Here is a 25,337-nt window from a genome sequence, read left to right as displayed (position 1 = left end):
CTTTTGCAGCTTTACTTGTCTGACAGTCTTCTTTGAAAGCTTGGCCTCCTTTGATCTGACAGGGACTCTCAGGTTTTATTGTTTACTTTAGAAGGGAAGGGGAGTAGTGAATCTGGTTAATTTCAGGTACTTTCTGAAGCTATTTTGAGTTGTTTATGTTCCTGCTTAAGGAGCTTCTCTACTGGATGGATGTACACAGTGTACATGTGTAAATAGAGGCTAGCAATAAACCTTGGGTATTATTCCTCAGGAATATCCACTTTATTTCTCACTGAGAGGTGGCCCTTGCTGATTAGACCATGCTAGCTGGCCAGCAGGCCCTAGTGATCCTCCTGTCTCTGCTGTTGGTATTGCAGGTATATGCTGCCACACCTGGCTCTGTGTTTGTGTGTGTGTGTGCGCGCGCGCGTGCGTGCTAGGAATCTAACTCATCATGCTTGCACATCAAACATTTAAAGACTAAGCTATCCTTCCAGCTCGTAAAAGTTTATTTTTTTAAAATGTGTGTGTGTGTTTGCATGTACATGTACATGCATGGATGCCAAAAGTCAGAGTTGGGTGGTTGTGTTGTTCAATTGCTCTCCACCTTGTTTTTTGAGACAAGGTCTCTCACAGAACCTGGATCTCACCCATGTGGATAGCCTGGCTGGCTCTAGGGACCTGTCTGTCTCAACCTGCAGAGCACTGGGGTTACTGATGTGCACTGCTGCACCTGGCTTTTTGTGCCCATGCTGGGCATCAGAATTCACTTCTCCAGTCTTGTGTGGCAAGCGCTTTATCAACTGAGCCATCTCCCCAGCCCTAAAAATTATTTATCCTTAATGATTATTCAACAGCATAATTTTTATGAGTGAATGCTTCTGTATATGGCATAATTTTTCTTGATATCTTAAAACCTAACAAATTTCAGACTTTCAAATGTCTTACAACCATTTTGTTTCATTGTCTCAGTGGTCTTATTACTAAGAATTTACGAAGTTTTGTAGTTATAACTTACTTTATATTATGGAGATTGGATTTAAAGGGCTCCCATGTGAGTCACTCTGTAGGTCAGTTTTTTGCCTTGGTAATCTAAGCTCTGAAGAAATGATAAGTTTAAAATAATAAAATGTTTTTATTTTCTGAAAAACATTTTATGAGTCTTACATTGTATAGTAAATGTATTACATGACATTCTTCAGGGACTAACTGTCCTGGACCTTGTTTTGATGGAAAGGTAAGGGATCGTGCAGAATCCCACTGCTTATTTATGGTCTTTTAGAGAATCCCTTTCTTCTTTTGTGTGTCTTCAGCTTCAGCATGCCCCAACTATCCATTGACTGTTTATTGTAGAATAAAAGGTTATAAAATATAATCTGTGGTATATTGATTATATTTATCTTTTGATTGTTGTTCTTGTTTGCATTATTAGATAAATGTCTACTTTTTGTTTTCCTTCTGCTGTTAAATGTAATTTTCATATATTGTAATTTTAATATGAAAAAATCAATTATTTTCAAGTGACTTGATTTCAGAGTCAAGTCAAATCATGATGTATTAATGTGTAAAGTTAGGTAGGTAGAATAAAAATAGTACACTAGGTTAAAGAGGAATTTCATGTTAATATTTTCCAGTTTCCTGTTTCTTTACTTACCTAAGATTTAATGTTTTAATTTTGAAAATAATTTATATTTCCCATATATTATATGTAGCTTTCCAATATAAATTTTTATATTATTAAGTTTAAAAGGTTGTAAAAAATATCTAAGAAGAGACTTCTTTATATTTACTTATGCTATTTATGAAAGACCCTTATATATATCTTCTCTTGAATATAAGATACCTTGAATAAACCTGTTGTTTAGTAGAAATTCTAATATTCTTGGATTTTGTAAATTAAGATTCAGATTCATCAAGTCTAGTAAAAAGAATCCATCTGTTTATATATCTTAACAGTAAATAAAATTCACTAGACCCAGACTTATAACATTTTTAGATAGCATTGATTTTCAGAAATGATGGCTATTTCCTTTTAAATATGATGACCCTATTTTCAGTAATGTTATGTGTGTATTCATATGTATTCCTCTGCTTACATAATATGATCAGTTTTCTAACCCTTGTCGGCCTCGCTAGAAGGATTGATGAGTTAAACTAGTAAATTTCCTGAAGTTTTTTACCTTGCTCAGCACAGCGTCTACTCTGAAACAGTTAGATCTGAATGCTCCTTGCCAGGCATGTCTCCTTACACCTGTTGAATAACTTGACCACTCTGGGCCTCCTTAAATATAGATATCTAAACTTGTTATAATTGGTTGTCTAGGAACCATTTGCCCGTTTGTCTAAAGTCATTCATTAGTTTAGTAATTTCAAGGAAATACAGTAACTTTTTATTCATAATGACCAGATTATTTTCTGCTATTCTCTAAGGCTTCATTTAAAAAAATAATGTTAAACCATTTTTTTTTTTATTTTTGGTTTTTCGAGACAGGGTTTCTCTGTGTAGTTTTGGTGCCTGTCCTGGATCTCGCTCAATAGACCAGGCTGGCCTCGAACTCACAGAGATCTGCCTGGCTCTGCCTCCTGAGTGCTGGGATTAAAGGCATGCGCCACTGCCACCACCCGACTTAAACCATTTTTTAAAAGGAAGGAAATAATTTGCTGATGAATATCCAGAATAGTATCATTTTTCTTAATGTTTTTGTTTTTAAACATAGTAGAGCATCTATTGCAAAAACATATATTAAAAAACGTTGTATATCTCCTTTGTCCAAGCATAGAAAGGAACAGATACAGCCCCTACACTCATTGACATTGTGGTCTATGAGGCACAAACAATACCACCAACAATAAATTTAATTTGAGAATCAGTGAACAGTTGCAGACATGTTACTCTACTAAGGAAGGATCATGGTGCTAGGGTACCAAGTATATTATGTAGGTGTGTGCCCAAGTCAGGGGGGTAGTTAAAAAGATGTTGAGGAAGTAAGAAGTGAACTAAAACATTGTCTTAGGGTTTCTATTGCTGTGATGAAACACCATGACCAAAATGCAAATCGGGGTGGAAAGGGTTTATTTGGTGTACACTTCCACATCATGGTCCATCATTGAAGGAAATTGGGACAGAAACTCAAACAGGACAGGAACCTGGAAGCAGGAGCTGATGCAGAGGCCATGGAACGGAGCTGCTTGCTGGCTTGCTCATCATGACTTGCTCAGCCTCCCTTTTATAGAACTCAGGACCCCCAGCCCAGGAATGGCACCACCCACACAATAGGCTGGGCCTTTCCCCATCTATCACTAATGAAGAAAATGCCTTCAAGGCAGACAATTGAGTGATATAGCATGACACTCGAGAAGTCGTCCAAGCTTGAAGTAGAAATATCTTAATATCTGCATACAGATAGTATGTGACTGGGCATGGATGAGACATTAAAGGAGAAAGTATAAAGTGAGAGAGAGGTTCAAACCTTTAAAAATCTCAAAATAGTGCAACCTAATGCATACTAAATATTACTAATTCTAAGAAGCAAAGTATACCCAAAACAAATGGAACACTGATAGTATAGTGATGGCATTGCTTGTAATAGTTTATAGTTATGTTTCCCATTGCTACTCTAGCTCTGTTTTACACAGTGTACCCTAAAATTTTGAAATTCATCAAGTATATGATCCTTATTTTAGAGGTATGTGTGTGTTAAATGATAGAGGAGAAACTGCCTACTTGGCAGTGGTTCTCACTAGACTTTCACATGTCTGCCTTTTTAAAGACTGATTTAATTTATTTTATGTACATGAGTGTTTTGCCTGCATGTATGTGTTTGCACCACATGTATGCCTGGTGTCCATGGAGGTCAAAAAAAGGGCATTGGATGCCTTGGAGCTGAACTCATGAATGGTTGTGGAGCCACCATGCAAATGCTGGGAACCAAACCCGGGTCCTCTGTAAGAGCAGCATGTGCTCTTGATTAGTAAGCCATCTCTCCAGCCCCATGTCAACTGTTTTGATCAAAGGCCTTCTCCAAATAATGGAGTAGAGTCGTATTTAGATAGAATCCTGCATTATACAGAAGTAAAGCATTTTCTTGGATCAGCATCTAAAGTGTTATCTGGCAATGTTTTATAAGTAAGATTTACACATTATTGTACACCGTGATCTAGGATGAGATAATAACTTGAGTTCTTAGAGAAGGTATGACTGTGGATTTTATAGTTTGTGATCTCTATTCCTGGGGTGAGGTTGAACAAGATATGTTCCCAGATAGTTTTCATCTCTATTCCTCTTAGGTAAGTAAGAAAATATTTAAATTGATAAAATACAACCTGCAAGACTTCTTCATTTAACATTTTTAGATGGTTTTTATCACTCATTTTGGCAAAAAGTTACCAAGTAGAATATTCATGTTCTTTTTTCTGTCAGTTCTATATGTGTTTTAGTTTGTTTCTACATAAACTATAGTACTACATAATAAAGGTGTTATTCCAAGGTTTCATGTTTTCACATGAAATTATTCTGCCTGCTGGTTAGCCAGAATTACTTTATTTCCATTCATGTGTTATGTTGTAGCTTTGTTCTTCTGTTACTTCATAGTCTCTTTAAAATGCCTTAATGATTAGTCAGGTATGGTGGCACACACCTTCAATACCAGCCCTTGGGAGACAGAAACAGGCAGTACTTTGTGAGTTTGAGGCTAGCCTGGTCTACCCATCTAAGTCACTTTTCTGAGGAACATTATTATTTGAGTACTAATTGTTGGAGAAGATCTGTTGTCTTATTTTGTTTGTGTTTTTGCAATGGTACATAGATATCTGGAGTTTGGCCAGGGGTAGTGTTTCTTGATAGAAAAATCATGTCTTGCATTTTGAGTGGGTGTTTGGATCTGTTTTCTGTTACCTGCACTTGTCAGGTTGTAGACCAGCTGAATGCAGCTTAAGCTTCAGTCTTGGGGCAGTTGACTGTGATGATAGAATATGGTGTTAGAAGTAGTCATGGCTCAGTGTAAGCTAAGTGAAGTTTCTAAGCCCAGGAGCAGACCTTCTGTAATGTTAGAAGATTCTCATAGCCAACATTTGGAAATCTATAGGAAGTGCTCAGAAATTGTCCTCAGGCAGTTGGAACCTGTGGAATTGGTGATTGAGTCTAGCATCCACACTGGAGACCAGCAGCCCTTAGCTGCAAGGATGGGTGGAGTTGGTGTCACAATTCTGGGCTCCCTATCTGAGGAGGAGGGGCCAGAGAGGGGGCTAGAAGGCAGGTGTGGGACACATGGTCTCCAGGCAGGTCATAGGGTTGAGTAGAGTTGTCAGTGTGACTCTAGAGTCCCTGCCAGAGTGTTCAGAGTAGAGATGAGTGGAATTGGTGGCTGAATCTGGGATCTCTACCTGAAAGGGATGTGGAAGGGCAGGATTTGGTTTTGTTATGAATGTGAAGTTTAAAAGAAACAGGAGTTGGGGTTGATTCAAGTTTTGAATTGTTTAGCATTGAACACTAGAGAGATGGAATGCTAGTAACTGAAATGAGAAAATCTGTAAGTGTGGTATATTTGAGATAAGCTCAGTTCGGATGCATCTTCAATTAGAGGTGCAGATCAAAAAAGTGCCTAAATAAATTGAGTTTAGGAGAGAGGTTTGGAGATAGAAATTGTTATGTAAATATAAATTGAGCTTAAATGTATGTGTTTAAGGAGCTGGGAGACAGCTCAGTCAGTAGAATGCCTGCTGTGCAAGCTTGAGGACCTGAGTTCAGGATCCCAACACCACATAAAAGCCATGTACTACAGCATGCATCTGTAACTGTGAAGACCAAGACAGGTGGATCCTTGGAGCTTGTTGGCCAGCCACCAGTGAGCTCCGAGTTCATTGAGACCCTGTCTCAAAAGGTAAGGTAGAGAGGGAACGAGGAAATCAGCTGACATTGGCCCCTGGCTTCTCTACAATATGTGCACACATGCATACACCCACTGATCACACAAAAAATTATAGAAATTTGAGACTTTTTGTTACATAGATGTCACTTAAAGCCACTAGACTGGATAAGGTCATTAATATATTATGTGTAATAGTGAAAAGTGTCAAGAACAAAACCATATGTGTGAGTGTGTGTGTGTGCATACGTGCATTTATCTTGTCTCTTAGTTTGTTTCACATCACTTAACATTCCTTTTTGGGCAGTATGAAACTTAAGGTTGTTTTTTTTCAAGTCACATGAAACGTAAGTGTTTTTTTCTTTCAAATTTTAAAAGCTTTTCACTAAAAGGCTGTTGTTCCCCCACTCCACCCAACCCCCACTGCTTTTGGAATACAGCTATAGTTAACCCAAGCACTATAAACACTTTGTCTCTTAAAGTATTATTTAGCTTATTGAATTAATAAGTCTTATTTTCTTTATTGTTTTAGGGATGATTTGGTCAGACATTAAAAGACTCTGGTATGAAGGGTTAGAAGACTTTTTAGAAGAATCTCGTAACCAGCTCAGCTTTGTCATGAATTCCCTCTACTTGGCAACCTTTGCCCTCAAAGTGGTGGCTCACAACAAGGTGACTATTCACTGTCAATCAAAGATACAGCATCTATTTAAAAGATTAATATGTTTTGCTATGTAACTTACTATAGACCCAAATATGTGTCTGGTGTGTCTTCATTTTAAAATAATCTGTGTGAATCCAGTTGCTTACTTTTTTTTTTTTTTTTTTCCGAGACAGGGTTTCTCTGTGTAGCCTTGCGCCTTTCCTGGATCTCGCTCTGTAGAACAGGCTGGCCTCGAACTCACAGAGATCCGCCTGGCTCTGCCTCCCGAGTGCTGGGATTAAAGGCGTGCGCCACCACCGCCCGGCCAGTTGCTTACTTTTTTAGTAGTTTGAATGGTTTACCTTTTCAGTGATGGTTACCTGCCATATGTTGGGTCTCATGGTTGATGTTAGATATACTGCATCTAATTTTATCCTTACAATTGATGATTACCTACCATATGCTAGATTCCATGGTTGATGTTAGATATACTGTGTCTAATTGCATTCTCACAGGAATTCTTTAAGACAGAAGTCCTTATCCTCATTTTGCAAGTAAGAAAATGATTCAGAGATATTAAGCAACATATCTAAGACTATAGTGTTTTTAAAAAAGATGATTTAAATCCAGGTGCTAGATATTTTCTTTCTACCAAGTGTCTTATTTCTTCATTTAGCTCATTTACCATCCATACTTAAGACCTCTTCTAACTTTACTTTCATCAACATTTATGCCTTCTCAAAGCCACAAAATATAATAGACTCTATGTTAGCTATGGGGTGTCACATTTAAGGGACTAAGATATACAATATTTCATGATTTTTTGGCTATTTATACATTATAGAGCAAAGTGATTCTATTGGCTTACTTTATTTAACATCTGTTTCTTTAATTGGTCAATAGTGTGCATCATGTTGGTCAGAGAGAGAGTAAATGACTGGAGTAAGAAGTCACTAAAAAGTCAAAATTGGTCATATGTAAATGAATGGCTGATAGTTGAGGGACATTGATTTTTCAGACTAATTTCTTTAGTTCTAGAAGTAGTTTTCTAATCCAAACAGGACACTTTGAGAGTGGAAGGATTTGTGGCTAACAGTTCCACAGAACAGCTGTTATACAGTCTCTGCAGTGGGACAGTAGATGTTCCATGTCTAGATACAATAATGCATTTCTTTACTTGAAAGGGGGGCAACTTTTGTGGTTTGCTCTAAATTCCTAGGTCAAAGGACTAGGTTTAGTGTGACCTAGGATGACATCTAATTAACTGACAGCCTACATTCTCACAATTTGTGTTACAGAATTTAAGGAAACTAGCCAATATTTCCTCATAAGAAGTTCAATGATAATCTTTTTGTTTCATTTTGCTTTTTTTTAAAGATTTATTTATTTATTTTGTGTCTAAGTGATCTAGCTGCATATACACCTTTATGCCAGAAGAGAGCATCAGACCCCACTGTAGATGGTTGTGAGCCACCATGTCGTTGCTGGGGTTTGAACTCAGGACCTCTGGAAGAGCAGCCATTGCTCTTAATCGCTGAGCCATCTCTCCAGCCCCTAATGATAAGTTTTATAACTTGTTTAATTTTTTTTAACTAGAAAATTTCTGGTAAATTTCTGCATATAAAGCGGTATTTCCTAGCATACATGGAAAGCTTCTGTTTGGCTAAAACATTATTTAGATCTCCCACAAGAAGACAAGATAGTTTTCTTTAAGACATTTCATGATATTTCTCTTCATTTTTCTGATTGACTTTGGCTTCTCTTCCCACCTCCAGTTTCATGACTTTGCTGACCGGAAGGACTGGGATGCATTCCACCCCACACTTGTAGCAGAAGGGCTTTTTGCATTTGCTAACGTTCTGAGTTACCTCCGACTCTTTTTTATGTATACAACCAGCTCGATATTGGGTCCACTGCAGGTAAATAAAGGTCTTAAGGAACGTTTGTTACATGCCACGACTATTGCATCTGCTTATCCACTTCAACACTGTTCTCATGGTGTTAAAACTACATTTGGCATCTGAAAATGATTATCAAGTACTTTGCTTCTGGCTCATTGATAATTTTCTTTCAAAAATTGTAAACTTTTCAAGCTGTAGTCCATTGGCCTCCTCCCTTCATTCTCTGGCCATAGATATCCTTAAAACAATTGTTATGCGACTGGGCAGTGGTGGCGCATGCCTTTAATCCCAGCACACAGGAGGCAGAGCCAGGTGGATCTCTGTGAGTTCGAGGCCAGCCTGGTCTATAGAGCAAGATCCAGGACAGGCACCAAAACTACACAGAGAAACCCTGTCTTGAAAAAATGAAAAAAACGAAACAATTGTGCTTCATAGAAAGGAGTAATAAAAAAATCTGATTTTTACCAAAATAAAGTTTATATTTAAACTTTGAAAGATAGTTGGCTTTTAATAAAAATACTATCTACATGATTTTAACACATAGAGATATACATGTGAAATGAATGACAATAGGAACATAAAGACCCTCTGGGAGAAATGGAAATACACTGTTGTATGGCTTTCAACTATATACAAAGTAGTATGCTATCACTTGAAATTAGGCTGTGATAAGATAGGTGTCATAAGCCCTAAGGCAGTCTATGAAATAAAGCAGTTATAGTTAATAAACCAACAAAGGACATAAAATGGCATTTTAAATTACCAAAAATAAAACAGTAAAAGAGGGAAGAGGAAGAGATCCCAGATGGATTAAAGAGGAAGAAATAGCATCATATATGGAAACAGTTCAGATACCACCACAATCCTCCGCTAACTCACAGTCAGTTCTGTCACAACTGTACCCCATGACCTGGTACCAACTTCTGGCTCAGTTAGGGTTTTTTGTTTTTCCTCTGATAAGACACCATGACCTAAAGGAACTTGGGAAAGGGCTTATTTAAGCTTAAAGTCCTACATCAAGGTTCATCATTGCAGGAAGTCAACAGGAAGTCAAGGCAGAGACTTTGAAGTGGAAACTGGAACAGAAGCCATTGAGGAATACTGGTACCTGGCTTGCTCTTCATGGCTTGCTCAGTCTTGATGTTTTTCTGTCAGCTTGGTGGCTGCACATGAATCTACTGATACTTTAATTATTGTCTGCTGCCCCATGGCCCCTCAGTCACAGCCCCACCAGCCACTTAGGCCGAGGCCTAGTGGGGCCATGATATGTGGGTTTAAATTAAGTCTCTATTGTTCTATTTTTCAATAAGACTTAGAAGTCAAAGGCTGGGGTGAAAACCTGCTAGCTCAGAGAGGCTGAGTAGCAACTAACTGACCTTACTCTTTGGTCAGAGACACAGCAAGAGACACATCTTTTCCTTTGTCCCAGAACTAAGAGCTCCATCTCTAATCCCTGCTCTTTCATGCCTATGTGCCTTCTCTATCCAAATTGCTGCCTTCTCTAGGGCCAATTCCAGTCAGCTGGTCACTGACTCTGCCCCCTGATTCAAGGTATAGCTTTATTGGGCAGTCTCAGGAGTGTCAGAGTGTGATCAAAATATCCCACAACACAGCCTGCTTTCTTATAGCATCCAGGACCACCAGCCCAAGGGTGGTACCACCCACAGTGAGCTGGACCTTTCTACATCAATTCTGAATTAAGAAAATGCCCTTGCCGGGCGGTGGTGGCGCACGCCTTTAATCCCAGCACTTGGGAGGCAGAGCCAGGCGGATCTCTGTGAGTTCGAGGCCATCCTGGTCTCCAAAGCGAGTTCCAGGAAAGGCGCAAAGCTACACAGAGAAACCCTGTCTCGAAAAAACCAAAAAAAAAAAAAAAAAAAAAAAAAAGAAAATGCCCCACAGGCCAATTTGGTGGGAGCATTTCCTCAGCTGAGTTTCCTTCATCCCAAATGACTCTATCTTGTGTCAACTTGACATAAAACTAGCCCAGTACAATGCTGAACATGTAATTTTTATTCTAAGACTTTATAGTTTCAAGCCTTATTTTTAATTATCTTTTCTACTTTGAGTTGATTGTGCGTGTGTGTGTGTATGTGTGGTGTAAGATTTGTATGCTGTAAGATAAATGTTCGATTTTACTGTTTTCCATGTGGATAATATGGTCATTTTCCCCCCACCATCATTTGTTGAAGAGACTACTGTTTCCTCATTGTGTTTTCCTGGTACTGTTGTTGAAGAGAAGTTAAGTTTATTTATTTTTACATTTATTTCCAAGGTCTTTATTTTGTCCCATTGGTCTATACATCAGTCTTTACTATAGTTCGATACCATTTAAATTACTGTTGTTTTATAATATATGTTGAAATTGGGGACTGTGTTATCTTTAGCTTTGTTCTCAAGATTGTCTTTTTTGAGGTCGTGCAAATTTTATAATTTCTGTGTGTTTATATAAGCATATTATTGGGGTTTTGATTTTGTCTCGACTCTAAATATTTTGGTAATGTGGAAATTTTAAGAGTTAACTTACAATTGTGAACATCTGCTGTGTCTTCTTCTGTCTCTTTGTCAGTGTTCTAGAGTTTTCAGTGTGTAGGTCTTCTACTTCAGGGTTAGGTCCATCCTGCCTCATTCTTTTTCATGTTGTTATAGAGGATTTGCTCTCATAATATTTGACCCTTTTCAGATGGTTGTGTAACTCGTATATAGAAATGCAACTGTTGCCTGTTCATCTTGCTTGATGGAATGTTTCCAGATTAATTTCTAGTTCTCAGTTCTAACAGTTATGGGGTGTTTGTCACTCTCTCTCCACAAAGGATCATTTCATATTCAAAGGGGACAGTTTCACCTTTTCCAGTGTGGATACCTTCCCCTCCTTGTTTAATTGTTTTTAGTGCAGTTTTCAGTACTGTGTAGACAGATACATAAAGAGAAGTCCTTGACTGATCCTGATATCAATAAAAATGTGTGTTTTTCACTACTGGTTTTGTTAGCTATGGGCTTTCATATATGGCACATATTGTGTTCAGGTAATTTCCTTCTGTTTTTGTTGAAAATGGATTTTTTTTTTTCGGTCTTAAAAAGGGAATTGAAATTCATTGTATGCTTTTTCTAGGTTTATTGATCCAATTATGTAACTGTTATCTTCTTTCATTCATTTGATGATATAGCCACTAAATTATTTTTTCTTGTATCCCAAAGATAAATCCTAATTTCGAAGTGAATGTGCTTTTTTCATGCACTATTGAGTTTGGTTTGATAGTGTTTGTGTAAAGACTTTTTTCCTTTTACAATTTTTATTACATTTATTTATTTATTTTGGTGTGTGCATACTGTCTTAGTCAGTGTTCTGTTGTTGTAAAGCAACACCATGACCAAGGCAACACTTATAAAAGAAAACATTTAATGAAGGGCTGGCTTACAGTTTCAGAGGGTTAGTCCGTTATCATCATGGGGGGGAGCATGGTAGCACACAGGCAGACATGACCCTGGAGCTTTACATCTTGATCCACAGGGAGCAGAGACAGGGAGGGGCAGGAGGGCAAGGGCTGTGGGGAGGTGGAGAGGGAGACAGAGGAGACACAGAGAGACAGAGACTGGGCCTGACATGGGCTTTTGAAGGCTCAAAGCTCACTCCCAGTGATAGACCTCCAACAAGAACACACCTTCTACTCTTTTCAAACAGTTGCACTCCATGGTGGCTAAGCATTCAAATATATGAGCCTATGGGGGCTATTTTTATTCAAATCACCACATATATGCATGTGCCCATGGCATGTAAATCGTACAGACCAAGCTCAAGTTGTCAGAATGGGCAAGTGCCTTTATCTGCTAAGCCATCTCACTGGCCCTTATTTTGGTAAAGATTTTTGTATGTATATTGCAGGGATGTTTAAGCCTATAGCACTCTTTTGTTATAGTCATTGTCTGCTGTTGGCATCAGGGTGATATAAATGATATTTTTGTCATCGGCCTCATAAAATGAGTTGAAAATGTTTTCCAAATACTTCAAGATGGATTTGCATTAAGTTTTAAAAAACATTTCATAGAGTTTTTCACTGAAGTCATCTGATCCTTGTTAAGAGATTGTTATTATTGATTCAATTTTTTTATAACTTAGAGATCTGTCCAGACTTTCTATATCTTCATGACTTATTCTTGCTAGGTTGTATAGTTCAAGGAGTCTGTTCGTCTACTTGGACTACCCAATTTGTTGTTCATAATAGTGTCCTCTGATCTCCCACCTTACTCTCTCTCTGTCGTGTCTCTTACTCTTTGTCTCTGTCTCTTTCTTGCCTATCTCCTTCCTTTTTTCAGTTTAAAATTGTGTGTGTGTGTGTGTATGTGTGTGTGTGTGTGTGTGTGTGTGTGTGTGTGTGTGTGTGTGTGTGTGTGTTCATTTGCATGTGCACATATGTATGGAGGCCTGAGGTTGGTTTCCGGTGTCCCGCTTGATTGCTCTCCACCTTACCTTGTACAGCAGGGTTTCTCAGTGACGTTGGCACTCATTGATTGCCCGTGTTGTGTGGCCACTGAGCTCTGGGATCTGTCCACCTCCTCTTCCTTCCTTGTAAATGACTACGCCTGGCATTTTTACACGGGCCCTGGGGGTCCCATCTCGGATCCTCGTGCCTGTGTAGGAGGCACTTACTGATGACCCATGTCCCCAGCCCTCTTTTCTCTCTCAGGGGTTTTTACTGTTCCCCAGACTTGGGAGTCCCTGGGCTCTTCAGATCCTATTTCCTCAGCCTCTAGTGCTGGACAGCAGATGGGCTCTAGCACAAGCTTCATTTCCAGGATTCTCACAGCCAAGACTGGTTTTCCTCGGTCTGCACTAGTATTAATTCCTTTGTAAACTTCAGTATTGATGGTTTAGTTCTCTTTTCATTTCTTTACACTTGATTTATGTGATATTATCATATTACAAATGCATAGTGCTTATGATCTTTCCATCCACAAGAAGTTTGTTTTTGCTGCTGACCTGTCACACGCATGTTTAGTATTCCAGCCAGTACCCTCTACTGTGATATCCACCTGTCTATTTTTAGTTTTGTATTATGTAAGAACTGATGTCAGTTCCTGGTGTTCTCCTTCTGTATTAACTCACCCTGATATTCAAATTGGTTACACCTTTTTTTTAGTTTAGTTGTATTAAATTTTTTTTTTGAAAATTAAGATTATATCACTATAAGTGGGTACTTTCAAAAACTCTATTTATAGATGAGTGAATAGTGCCAGAACTTTCTTCAAAGGTCATTTTTCCTAAAGTTGTCAAAAGCACTTGCTTTATTACTGCCTTAGCACATTCCCTGCTGACTTAGGTATGGATATATTCTGAATATTCATAGTCTGAATGAATGGCTTTGTTTTCCTAAGTGACCCACTAAGATACCGCTAGTACATTAAGAGGGAAAATACATCTCTTTCTCACGTATTTTGAGGCCAGCTTGGTCTGTCTATAGAGCAAGTTCCAGGATAGCTAGGGCTACATAGAGAAACTCTGTCTCAAAAAACAAACAAACAAACAAACAAACAGAAAACCCACAAGTGTTCCAATATTTTTCTTTTAAAAAAAATCAAGATTTATTGAAACTATGTAATCTGGGCTGGGCAGTGGTGGCGCACGCCTTTAATCCCAGCACTTGGGAGACAGAGGCAGGTGGATCCTCTGTGAGTTCGAGGCCAGCCTGGTATGGAACTACAGAGTGAGTTCCAGGAAAGGCGCCAAAGCTACACAGAGAAACCCTGTCTCAAACAACAACAACAACAACAACAACAACAACAAAAAAAAAAACCAACTATGTAATCTTCAGACATTGGAGGAGTATGAAAGAAAATAAAATTAGGCTTGAATAAAACTTCTCATTGCCCCATGCTAACGCATAAAGATAGTCATTATTAATTCTTGCTACTAGAGTGGCTTGCACACATAATACTGTCTTATAAAAGTGAGGGAAGGATGTTCACTCTTGGGAAGAAATTAGCATAGTCCCAGATGCTGATACTGCTCTTCAGGAGTTAGTTGAGAATTAGTTACAAAATCAGATAAAATGCTTCATTTTGAAATGATTTAATATTTGTAAACTTTAAGAAGTCACATAAATATAAGCATTTATTTTCCCTTAGGATTTTCAGAGAGTTCTTTCTTTTATCCCTGCCAACTGGCCTTTAAACAATCTCCATATTGTCAGCAATATGGAGTGATACTTGCATGATCCTAGTGTGTGGGAAGCTGAGGCAGGAGGATTGTGAGTCCTATGGCAAGATTGAACATGGGGTAGTTTGTGTCTCAGCAACAACCAAAATAATTATAATAAATACTAAAAGTAGGTGAAAATCTCCATGTATCTGTTCTCCCTACACAGCAATAATAACCTTTTAAGATCTTGTCTGGCAAGGACTGTGCATCTAACACTCACAGTGCTGGTTTGGTTAGAATGGCCTTTTTTAGTAGATAACTGGGTTTGTTGGTTTTGTTTTTTGTTTACCTACAGCTGGCGTTTTGATGTTCTTAACATACTGAAATATGTCAGCCAGGTGAAATAATGAGCATGACTTGTGGCTTGTGTGTTAGCTTTCCTTTTATTGCTGGGTAATTTCATATTTAATATGTAGTTTTTCCAACAGTCTTAATGTATACTGTGTGTATGTCCACAGATTTCCATGGGACAGATGTTACAGGATTTTGGGAAGTTTCTGGGGATGTTCCTTCTTGTTCTGTTCTCCTTCACAATTGGACTGACCCAACTCTATGACAAGGGCTACACCCCCAAAGAGCAGAAGGACTGTGTTGGCATCTTCTGTGAGCAACAAAGCAATGACACCTTCCACTCGTGAGTCTCCTCAGAGTTTACTAGATGAACTTTCTGCTCCTAAGTTCTGTAGGGGTTAGTCATTACATGAATGGAGCTCCAATTGTTCTTTTAAAAAAATCTTCTTTAAATGTCTGCAAGCTTTAACAAATGTTCATTTTTCATCATCTTTACCTAAAGGATCTTCAGTAGTAGATCCAAGACATTACATGTTTCTTCTCTACTGAAATATGTCTGAATAGAACTCTTGACAAATTCACACTCTTAGCACTTTGGAAAACTCTTTTATCCATCCCATATATTAGAATGTTCAGCATCTCTGCCTCCAAACTATTAAATACCTGTAGCAACTGTTGGTTGCTGGTACAACCCAGAGCACTCATGTTTTCAACACTTCTCGAGAGGTCACTAGAGTTGAGAATCATTAGAACTTAAGGGCCAGTCCCGCAGTGGATCATAAAGAATGGTACCAACACTATAAAGCAGACAGAGTACCTGCCCTCAGGTTCCTTTTCCAGTGCTGTGGATCTAAGCCAGGGCTCTGTGTGTGCTAAGCAAGTGCTAACCACCAAAGCTACATCCCCAGTCTTACTCTCCTCATTCTTAAATAAAATACAGAGGAGTATGTACTGCACATTTTTTGTGTTCATATGATGTGCCACAATTCTTTAGGTACTTTGTGTGGCCTCTCATTTAAAGACGAAGATTTCTGGGCAGACCAGGATAAATGGATAAAGGGATGAGCATGTAGGACCGTGCTGCCTGACTTGGGGCTATTGCAATTTAGAATTATCTAAAGGTTGAAGCAAAGGACTGACACAATGTAACTAGATACCCCGTGGACTGCTGTGTTGAGACTAGAAAGGACGCAAAAAAAATTAACTAGGAATAATATTTTTGAATGTGTTTCCTCATTTAAAATAAGACTTTAGGGTCTGGAAAGATGACTCTGTGGTTAAGAGCACTCACTGTTCTTGCAGAGGACCTAGGTTTGGTTTCCAGCACCCACCTGATGGCTCACAACTGAAACTCCAGTTCCAGGGGATCTGGTGCCCTCTTCTGACCTCTGTGGCCTCCTGCATGCATGTGATGCACATGCATAAACTCATACACACACACATAAAACAAAAATAACATTTAAAATATGACTGTATGTACTGTGAAAATAAAAATCAAACAATAAAATTATTTTTATATTTTGATATAAGAATATTTTGTATTTTGTATAAATACAAAATTATAATTATGTATTATACAAGAATTATTAATGGCTCTTATGTATAACTTTTATATAAATGCATTATCTCTGTTCTTGCTAATTAATTTCCTTTTTAACCACAGTGTACTTGCCCTTCCAGGTTCATTGGTACCTGCTTTGCTCTGTTCTGGTACATCTTCTCCTTAGCACACGTGGCCATCTTTGTCACAAGGTTTAGCTATGGAGAAGAGCTGCAGTCCTTTGTTGGAGCCGTGATTGTTGGAACTTACAACGTTGTGGTTGTTATCGTGCTTACGAAGCTGCTGGTGGCCATGCTTCACAAAAGCTTTCAGTTGATAGCAGTAAGTGTTCTTTCAAAGCCTTATATTCTCTCCAAATCATATGAGATATATGAAATCAAATAACTGAAGATTACAGAATTAAGGAATAATATTTTTAAATTAAATATAGATTTTAAAATATAATGTCTAATAATTGCACATCTTTGACCAGTTTTTTAATATGTAAGGTGTGGTGATGTTTAGACAGTTTTAATCAATATCTCCCCAAACCTGCCAGTATGCATTCATGTTTGTGTGAGTGTTCTTCTATCCTGGTTTTTCCTTGCCTCACAGAATCATGAGGATAAAGAGTGGAAGTTTGCTCGGGCAAAGCTATGGCTTAGCTACTTTGATGACAAATGTACCCTGCCCCCACCTTTCAACATTATTCCTTCACCGAAGACTATCTGCTACATGATCAGTAGCCTCAGTAAGTGGGTTTGCTCTCACACATCGAAAGGCAAGGTCAAACGGCAGAACAGTTTAAAGGTGAGAAATTAGAGGTTTGAACTGCACCACCATTTTGCAGTTGCTAATTGCACTTTTAGTTTTTCTTTGTTTTGTTTTTTTGAGATGGAGTCTTACTGACTATATAGACGTAGCTGCCATGGAATTTGCTATGGAGACCAGGCTGGCTTCAGTTTGCAGCAGTCCTCCTCTGTCTGCCTACCATGGGCTGGGAAGATGAGTGTGTGGCACCATGCCTAGCTCAGATGTTTGTTGCAGGATATTTGATCACACTGTGACCCTGAGAGATTGCATTTGCTGGAAAAACCTGTTTCAAGTTGTGGTGTGCCTCAGCCCTGGCACATACCTTAATTCCAAGAGCTTTCTGCTTGAATATTGTAAATAGGATTAAATAAAGTTAACCATAGGCCAAGAGGCAGAGCAAGCAACCAGTTGACAGGAAATGAACATAGGATGATTAAGAAAAAACCATAGAGAGTAAGAGGGAATCAGGAGGATTCCCTGGATAGAGAAAAACACAGGAAGTAGAAGGGAGGGTCGTTCTGTTTGAGAAGTCGTGTTTGAGACAGTGTAGGAGAAGGTGGGAGGCTTCTGGCATGTCAGCTGAGGAGGAAGGTCATCTGGGTGCTTTCCCTGCCTCTCTGAGCTAGCAGGGTTTCACCCCAGCATCTGGCTTCTGAGTCTTCTTTGGTAAAATCAAATGATTGAGATTTTGTTAAAAACAGCAGATGTTTCTTAAAGCACAAATATGAAGGTTTGATAAGGACTATCCTGAGGTGTTTTCTACTGTATCCCTAACGCATGCTCTAGTATCTAATATAAAAATTCAGTGAATAATTGAGAATAAGAAATAAAGCTAAGGATTTTAAGGTTGGTTTTGGTTCTTTTCTTAGTTTTCAAATTTCCCTAACACATGAACTCTTTTTTTTTTTGGTTTTTTGAGACAGGGTTTCTCATAGTCATTCATTATAGATTTAAAGAACAACAATTAGTTCATAGCATTTTTAGGACTTGAAAGTTACTCAGTATATTTCTTATTCGGTGCATGTTACTTATAAACCAAGGATTGGTAAGTTTCCTAAAAGACCAGACAGTAAATATTTTATACTTTGAAAGCCAAACAAAACAAAAAACACCATCTAAGAAGTTATATAAAAGAAAAAATTTCCAAAAAACTTACAGATGAAATTAAAAATATAACAATAAGTAACAGTCACTGTAATAAGTTACTAGGAAAAACAGAATTCCCTGTGGTAGGATTAAAATTTTGCTTAATTAGAGTTAAAAATCAAGTTGTCCATTATAAAATTGATTACAGATATCTATCTGTAAAACCGTTCTTAGCTCACAAGACAAGAAAGACAGAAAGTGGGCTTGGGGTGGTAGTTTATGAATCTCTGTTGTAAACTGGGCATTACTAAATTTTTTCAATGAAATTGACCTAAAGGAGAGTGAATGAAACAGATACATAGGCTATATTATTAAACATGTACTGACTATGATTTTTACCAAAGTAAACTGTCCTCTAAATGCGTTGAAAGTGTCTATTTGTGAGTATATTTAAAATTTACCTCATTTAAATACTGTCTCTGGGGCTAGAGAATGCCTTGATGGTAGACATTTGCCTAGCATGCATGTGGCCCTCAGCTTACTCCTCAGTACTGCAAATCCATATGTATATATGAGTGTGTATACATGTTTTCTTACACATACATTGTTCTGCTGTCGTTCTTACCATGGGACTGCTTGCTTTGAAGGAGTGGAGAAACTTGAAACAAAAGAGAGACGAGAACTACCAGAAGGTGATGTGCTGCCTGGTGCATCGGTACCTGACGTCTATGCGACAGAAGATGCAGAGCACAGACCAGGCAACCGTGGAGAATCTCAATGAACTGCGCCAAGATCTGTCGAAATTCCGAAATGAAATAAGGGATTTGCTTGGCTTTCGGACTTCTAAATATGCTATGTTTTATCCAAGAAATTAATCATTTTCTAAATCTTGTAGAAATAATTTTCCATAACAAATCTGAGACTGTATTTGCCTACCTTACAACTACACTAATAAGATATATATGGACATAAACAATAACACAAAAGCCATTCTTTAAATATTTATAACATAAATATATGTCATGTAAAATATGTATATAGAGTTAGTTTTTTAAAACCTGTCTGTGGCTTTTTGTAGAAGTGAAACAGAACAAGTAAACGGGTTTGTTAGCATGCAATTTTATTTTCTTAGTTCGTTAGTGCTTAAAATTTATAATATTTAAGAGGGGCAGCTATCAGTGTACACATTGCCCGCTCTCTTTTATAAAATGAAGATCAGCAAATGCAGCTACCTTAAGAGACACTTGAAATGTAGAGTTCAGGGTGTTTAAAATCTCTGGTTTTAGGAATTCACATAGAGTTCAGTATTTATTGTTTAAGAGTATAGTTTTATCTAAAATACCCTATTTTTTCTTTTGTTATAATCTTAAGCAACAAAGAAAAGTCTCTAAATATTTGAATTTAAGTCGGTCATGTGGTGCACGGCTTTAATCCCAGCACTTGGGAGGCAGAGGCAGGTGGATCTCTGAGTTCAAGGCCAGCCTTGTCTGCAGAGTGAGTTCGAGGACAGCCAGGGATACACAGAAAAACCCTGTCTCAGAAAACAAACAAAAAATTATTTAGTTCTGTCAGTCTAAATTTACCTTGTTTTTTGTTGTGTATTATATTTACTCTTACATGGTTATAATAATTTTATATTTTTTATTTTGTTTTTTTGACTTAATATTTTATATATAGTTCTCTGTACTGATGTAGTTCATATATTTAAATATTTATAGAATTCTGTGATTTTTGAAAAATAGTAGACATCTTTTAGCCATAGAATATTTGTTCATATTTATGCATTTGATAAGTTACTTCTCTAGGCATTTGGTTAGTTTTAACTTTTTCTTCTAACTTTTCAGGTTTGAGTAAGTTACACAGTATAAGCTGCTTGCCTTCATGTGTGGTCACAGTGGGCTTGGCTGGAGAGCATCAGGGGCCTTGAAAAAAGCTGCTTTAAGTTCAAATGAAGGTTCTTGAGCTCTCTTTCGAAGTGTTTACCTTCTAGAAAAGTGACTTCATGCTTGCTGCTTGAGATGTAAAACATTGTTTTTTCAGTTTGAAAATAAAAGGTGTATTTGACCTATTTTGGTGTTCATATAAGGGTGTAGCTGAAGCTTTCCCCAGCTATTGCACAGACTCTTGCAGCATGTTCAGTGAGGAACACACGTTTACTTTCTTAGCTGAACAGGGTGCAGGCAGCCCTTGGTCCGTGAGCACCACCTACCCAGGGGCGTCTGAGTAATCTAGTGTTAGTTTTCATCTTGCTTTTTACATTTGTTTTTGATGTTCAAGTTTAAGTCTTCCCTCTTTTGGGCAAATTCTTATAAAAATGTTTATTGTAAAGTTATATATTTTGTCTACAATGGAATTATGCACTTCCCTATTGGGATTTTACATCAGGATTTTTTAGTCATTCTAAAAAATATACTTAATTATTAAAAAAATCTATAGAGTGCCTATTGTGTGCATGAATTACTGATGAGGTATATTTTGAATGACAGCATATTATAAGAAAAAAGGTGAATAAAATTTGATATCAGATTATAAACTGATAGAGCTTTAGCATTTTACTTAGTATTATTTGCTTTTTATTTTTTAATTATTTTATGTGTGTGAATATTTTGCCTGTTTGTATATTTGTTTACCATGGTACTCACAGATGCCAGAAGGAACTGGAGTAACAAGAGAGTTGGGAGTTGCCTTGTGGCTGCTGGGAATTGAACCTGGGTCCTTTGGAAGAGCAGCCAGTGCTCTTAACCAGTGAGCCACCTCTCCAGCTTCTCATCTGCTCTTTAAGTTTGAGATCCAGGGATGGCAAGATGGCTCAGTGGGGAAAGGTTCTTACCACCGGGCCTTGTACCCACATAGAGGAGAGACTCCCCCAAGCTGTCCTCTGACATCCACATGCATGTTGTACCACACAGTGTCCACACTCATACACACACACAATATAAATTTTTTATTGAGATATAATTCATATCCATCTATAAAATTTAGTATTTTTTTAAATTTATGGTCACAAAGGCCTAAAATGTAAAATATCAACATCAGACACTCTTAGCAACACTTCCCACTTCTGAAGTAATTACACTTAACTATTAGCTGTTTCCTGGTATAACATATTTTAAATTAATATATCCATACAAAGATCTGTATGTGACCATTCAAGAAAACTTTATTCATTGTCCCAAACTGAAAACAACTAACAGCCTTTTAGCTAGTGAATGATAACTAAATAGTGTATTCACATAGTATCAATCTAGAGTAACAGGCTGTGTCCAAGTTCAGGCGGAGGAGCAAAGCTGCTGAGATAGTTACAAGCATGTGTGCCGTGTGTGCACACGCACACACTTGTATATAAGGGTCTGGCGTTGCACTCGTCGGATTGTTGGGCAGGTTCTGTTGTCCTGGCATCCAGTGTTAGAAGTCTCTGGGGTAGCAACTAGGAAGGAAAGGCAGAGATCCAAAGAAGACAGCCAAGACCAGCCAGCACCATGAGAAGGGATTCTGATGAACGGTTCTTCCTGTGTCTCCGGCCTTGTATCCTGTGGCGACACTGTGGCCTTTGCCTTTGCCTTTGGAAGTGTGTTGGTAACAATCACAGATGCTGAAGGAGGAGCAAAGCAAGGTGCTGCTGCCCACATCATCAGGATGAATCCCACATCATCAGGATGAATCCCACATCATCAGGATGAATCCCACATCATCAGGATGAATCCCACATCATCAGGATGAATCCCACATCATCAGGATGAATCCCACATCATCAGGATGAATCCCACATCATCAGGATGAATGGGCCCATGTGAGTGAGCAAAGTCCAGCGGAAAGAACGAAGGAACTGCTGTGTCACTCTTCAGATCTCACACCCTGATTGGAAGCACACAAAGAGAATTCTGGGAAATGAAGTTAGTCCTAGGCAAGTTAAATGGTAAAGCCACCACAAATACAGACTGGGGACACTTGCAATAACATGGATGAATCTTAAAAAGTGAAAAAAGCTAGTCACAAAGACTATAGACTACACACTCCACCATGTAACATTATACAAGATAAAAACGTTAGAACGGAAGTTAAATCATCGGTTGCCATGGTTCCGCTAAAGGAAACCGACTGTACAACTCAGGAAACTACACCTTTATTTAAAGTGCTGAGTTTTAAGCAGGGCCTGGTGGCACAGACCTGTAATCTCAATGTTCAGGAAAATGAGGCAGGAAGATTTCGGGGTTCTAAGCCAGCCTTGACAACAGAGTGTACTGCAGACTAGCCACAACTACACAGTGAACCCCTGCTTTGAACTGTGAATTTTAATGTGTTAGGATTATGTTTGTGTCAACCTGATGAGAAACTATGTGTAGCGGATTAAAAAAGTTAAGAAAACAACAGGTGCCTGGCAGTGGTGGCACACGCGTTTAATCCCAGGACTCGGGAGGCAGAGCCAGGCGGATCTCTGTCTGAGACCAGCCTGGGCTACAGAATGAGTTCCAGGAAAGGCTCCAAAGCTACACAGAGAAACCCTGTCTCAAAGAAAAAAGAAAAAAAAGAAAGAAAGAAAACAACAGGTATCTTCTTACAGTTTGCTACAGCGGAGGAACTAATCTGTGGTATATAGCAGGAAAGACTTGCTGTTCGGATCCACTAGCAGCATGGTAGTGGAGAGCTCACAGATAATCACCATATGAACAGTACTTTTCAAAATGAATTTTACTGTCTAGGTAGTCTGCTTTTTCACACACACTGGAATGATCAATTTCTAAACAAAAACCAAGTTGACATTCTGATTGGAATTACGTTAAATCTAGAGACTAACTTGGAGAGAATTTACATTTTAGCAATATCTTTCAGTCCACCAACATAGCACATCTGTGTATTTATTCAGGTCTTCTTAGCAATATCCAGTAATTTCTAGCACTAGAATCCAGTGGGATTTCATTTTAATAATTAAAAATATGAAGATTCTATTGCCCATGTGTTTGGGGAATTGTCTCCCTGTGGGGGCACTAAGCAGGTCCTCCTGTCTTCCTACAGTTCCAGTGACAAACCAGTTTGGTCCATTCAAGTTCACCATGGGAAAACAGTTTATTAGGCTCACGGACAGAACAATGGATGAAGGTTAGAGGCAGGAACATGGGTGACCTTAAAGCTTCCTCACTGGAAATTCTGCCCTCAACATGGATGGTGGCTGCCCCATGGTTGCATAGATGGAGCCCCTTCCCCTACCCTTCCCCAGCCTAAGTACTCTAGCCCTTTCCAGAGACCTGAGGCCAGTGCAATTAGGGGCAGAATTGCATAAAACTGATTGGGGTGGCTGGATACCCAGCTGAGAGTTGAGTGACCACCCACCTCCAGCCCCTCCTATGAGGGAGTGCCAACAGTCAACAAACCCAGTGTGTGCACCACTGTGCTGCTCCAATGGAGATCTGTACTTTGATCATAATTAGTAACGTGCAAATTTCACTCAGACTACAATTTTTCCTAAAAGTAGAGGTTGTAAATTAATTGATCCAGTAGAGGGACACATATAACCAAATACTAATCATTGTTAGTCTTTGATAAAAAGATAAAACTGGAAATGTTTTTTGTCTCATCTCTAATGGATACATACTATCCCTTCCTAGTCAAGGGGATTTTTTTTTTGTCCTAAGACTTTTTTTGTGCTTTTTTGAGATGGGATTTCTCTGTGTTGTCCTGTCCATCCTGGAACTCACTTTGTAGAGCAGACTGGCCTCAAACTCAGAGATTTGCCTGCCTCTGCCTCCCGAGTGCTGGAATTAAAGGTGTGAACCACAATGCCTGGCGTTTCCTAAGACTTAAATTATTGTTTTTCCCAGTGCATTTCTGAAATACTAAATAACCTTAGATCACGAAAGTAATCTTGAAAAGTAAACCAACCAGGCCTAATTCAGAATTAAACTAACAAGGGCTGAGGAAATGGTTTAATTGGTAAAGCGCTTGCCATGTAAGCCTGAGGTCCCGAGTTCAATCCTCAGCACCCACCCATGGTCTCAGTGATAGAGGCAGAGACAAAAACCCCTAAGGCTTGCTGGCTAGCTAGTCCTGTTGAATGGATGAGGACCAAGTTCAGGTTTCTCAAGTTGGGAACCTTGGAAGATGGTTCAGTGGGTCCAATGCTTGCTATGCAAACAGGAGGACATGGCTTCAGATCCTCAGCACCCACATAAAAGCCAGACATGGTAGTGTAAACCTGTAACCCTAGCACTTGGGGACTGAAGAATGTGGACCATTCTCTGGCCAGCCAGGCTGGCTAAAGTAGCAGTCTAGGCTCAGTAAGACAGCCTGTCTCAGAAAATAACACAGAGAATGCTAGAGAAAGAGACTGTGAGTTGACTTCTGTCTGACCTCCATACATGCGTGATCGAGAAAACAACACACCTACACTATATATATAGTAGCAACTGAACACACCTAATGTCAACCTCTGGCCTCCCCATGCATGTGCAAACATGAACATACACAAAGAGAAAAACTACACTGAGGAAATATTAGGGATAATGGCTGCTCTGGGGGGCTGGAGAGATGGCTCAGAGGTTAAGATCACTGGCTGTTCTTCCAGAGGTCCTGAGTTCAATTCCCAGCAACCACAAGGTAGCTCACAACAATGAGATCTCGTGCCCTCTTCTGGCCTGCAGGCGTATATACACACAGGCAGAACATTGTATACATAATAAATAAATAAATAAATCTTTAAAAAAAATGGCTGCTCTGAATTTCTCACAGGGAAGTCAATATTCACTTTCTGGCTTTACCCTCCCACCATGTGTAAACATACTGTTTCTAGAGGACATTCTTAGAAGACTTTCTCTTTCATTTGATAATTTCACATTACTTCCTTTATCTGTTTTTATCTGCATTTGAAGATGAACACCAGCCACACCACGCAAAAACTGGGAAATGTTTTATGTTTCTTTATATGCTTTAAAATAGCCATTTTTAAGAGACATGGTTTCTGATGCATATTAAATTATAGGAACACTAGTAAAACAGCAGGCTTATTTATATAGGATATAAACACGTTTTC

At 38.6% G+C, this 25,337-nt stretch overlaps 1 protein-coding gene and 1 long non-coding RNA gene across 7 annotated transcripts in view; both read left to right on the top strand.

Annotated features, from left to right (window-relative positions):
* Nucleotides 1-20,850, top strand: part of Trpc1 (transient receptor potential cation channel subfamily C member 1) — a 56,211-nt gene extending 35,361 nt beyond the window's left edge. For 4 of the 6 annotated variants that reach the window (XM_052717113.1, XM_052717102.1, XM_052717150.1 and 1 more), the window contains 6 exons: nt 6,376-6,515; nt 8,262-8,405; nt 15,042-15,217; nt 16,555-16,756; nt 17,030-17,224; nt 18,961-20,850. In XM_052717113.1, coding sequence (XP_052573073.1) covers nt 6,376-6,515; nt 8,262-8,405; nt 15,042-15,217; nt 16,555-16,756; nt 17,030-17,224; nt 18,961-19,188 — 1,085 coding nt within the window. In that variant the 3' untranslated portion in view covers nt 19,189-20,850. The remainder of the gene's footprint in view (nt 1-6,375; nt 6,516-8,261; nt 8,406-15,041; nt 15,218-16,554; nt 16,757-17,029; nt 17,225-18,960) is intronic. The other 2 variants (XM_052717131.1, XM_052717123.1) reach the window with 1 other exon arrangement.
* Nucleotides 10,279-14,206, top strand: LOC128096992 (uncharacterized). Its single transcript, XR_008213776.1, has 2 exons — nt 10,279-11,707; nt 13,637-14,206. It is a non-coding gene; the product is annotated as an uncharacterized LOC128096992 (long non-coding RNA).
* Nucleotides 20,851-25,337: the final 4,487 nt, after the last annotated feature.

Source organism: Peromyscus californicus, unplaced genomic scaffold (assembly GCF_007827085.1).
Source record: "Peromyscus californicus insignis strain IS unplaced genomic scaffold, ASM782708v3 Scaffold_11__1_contigs__length_118956290, whole genome shotgun sequence".
In the NCBI taxonomy this organism is placed as follows: Eukaryota; Metazoa; Chordata; class Mammalia; order Rodentia; family Cricetidae; genus Peromyscus; species Peromyscus californicus.
Note: the sequence above shows the minus strand (reverse complement) of the source record. Positions and strands in the feature narration are given on the sequence as shown.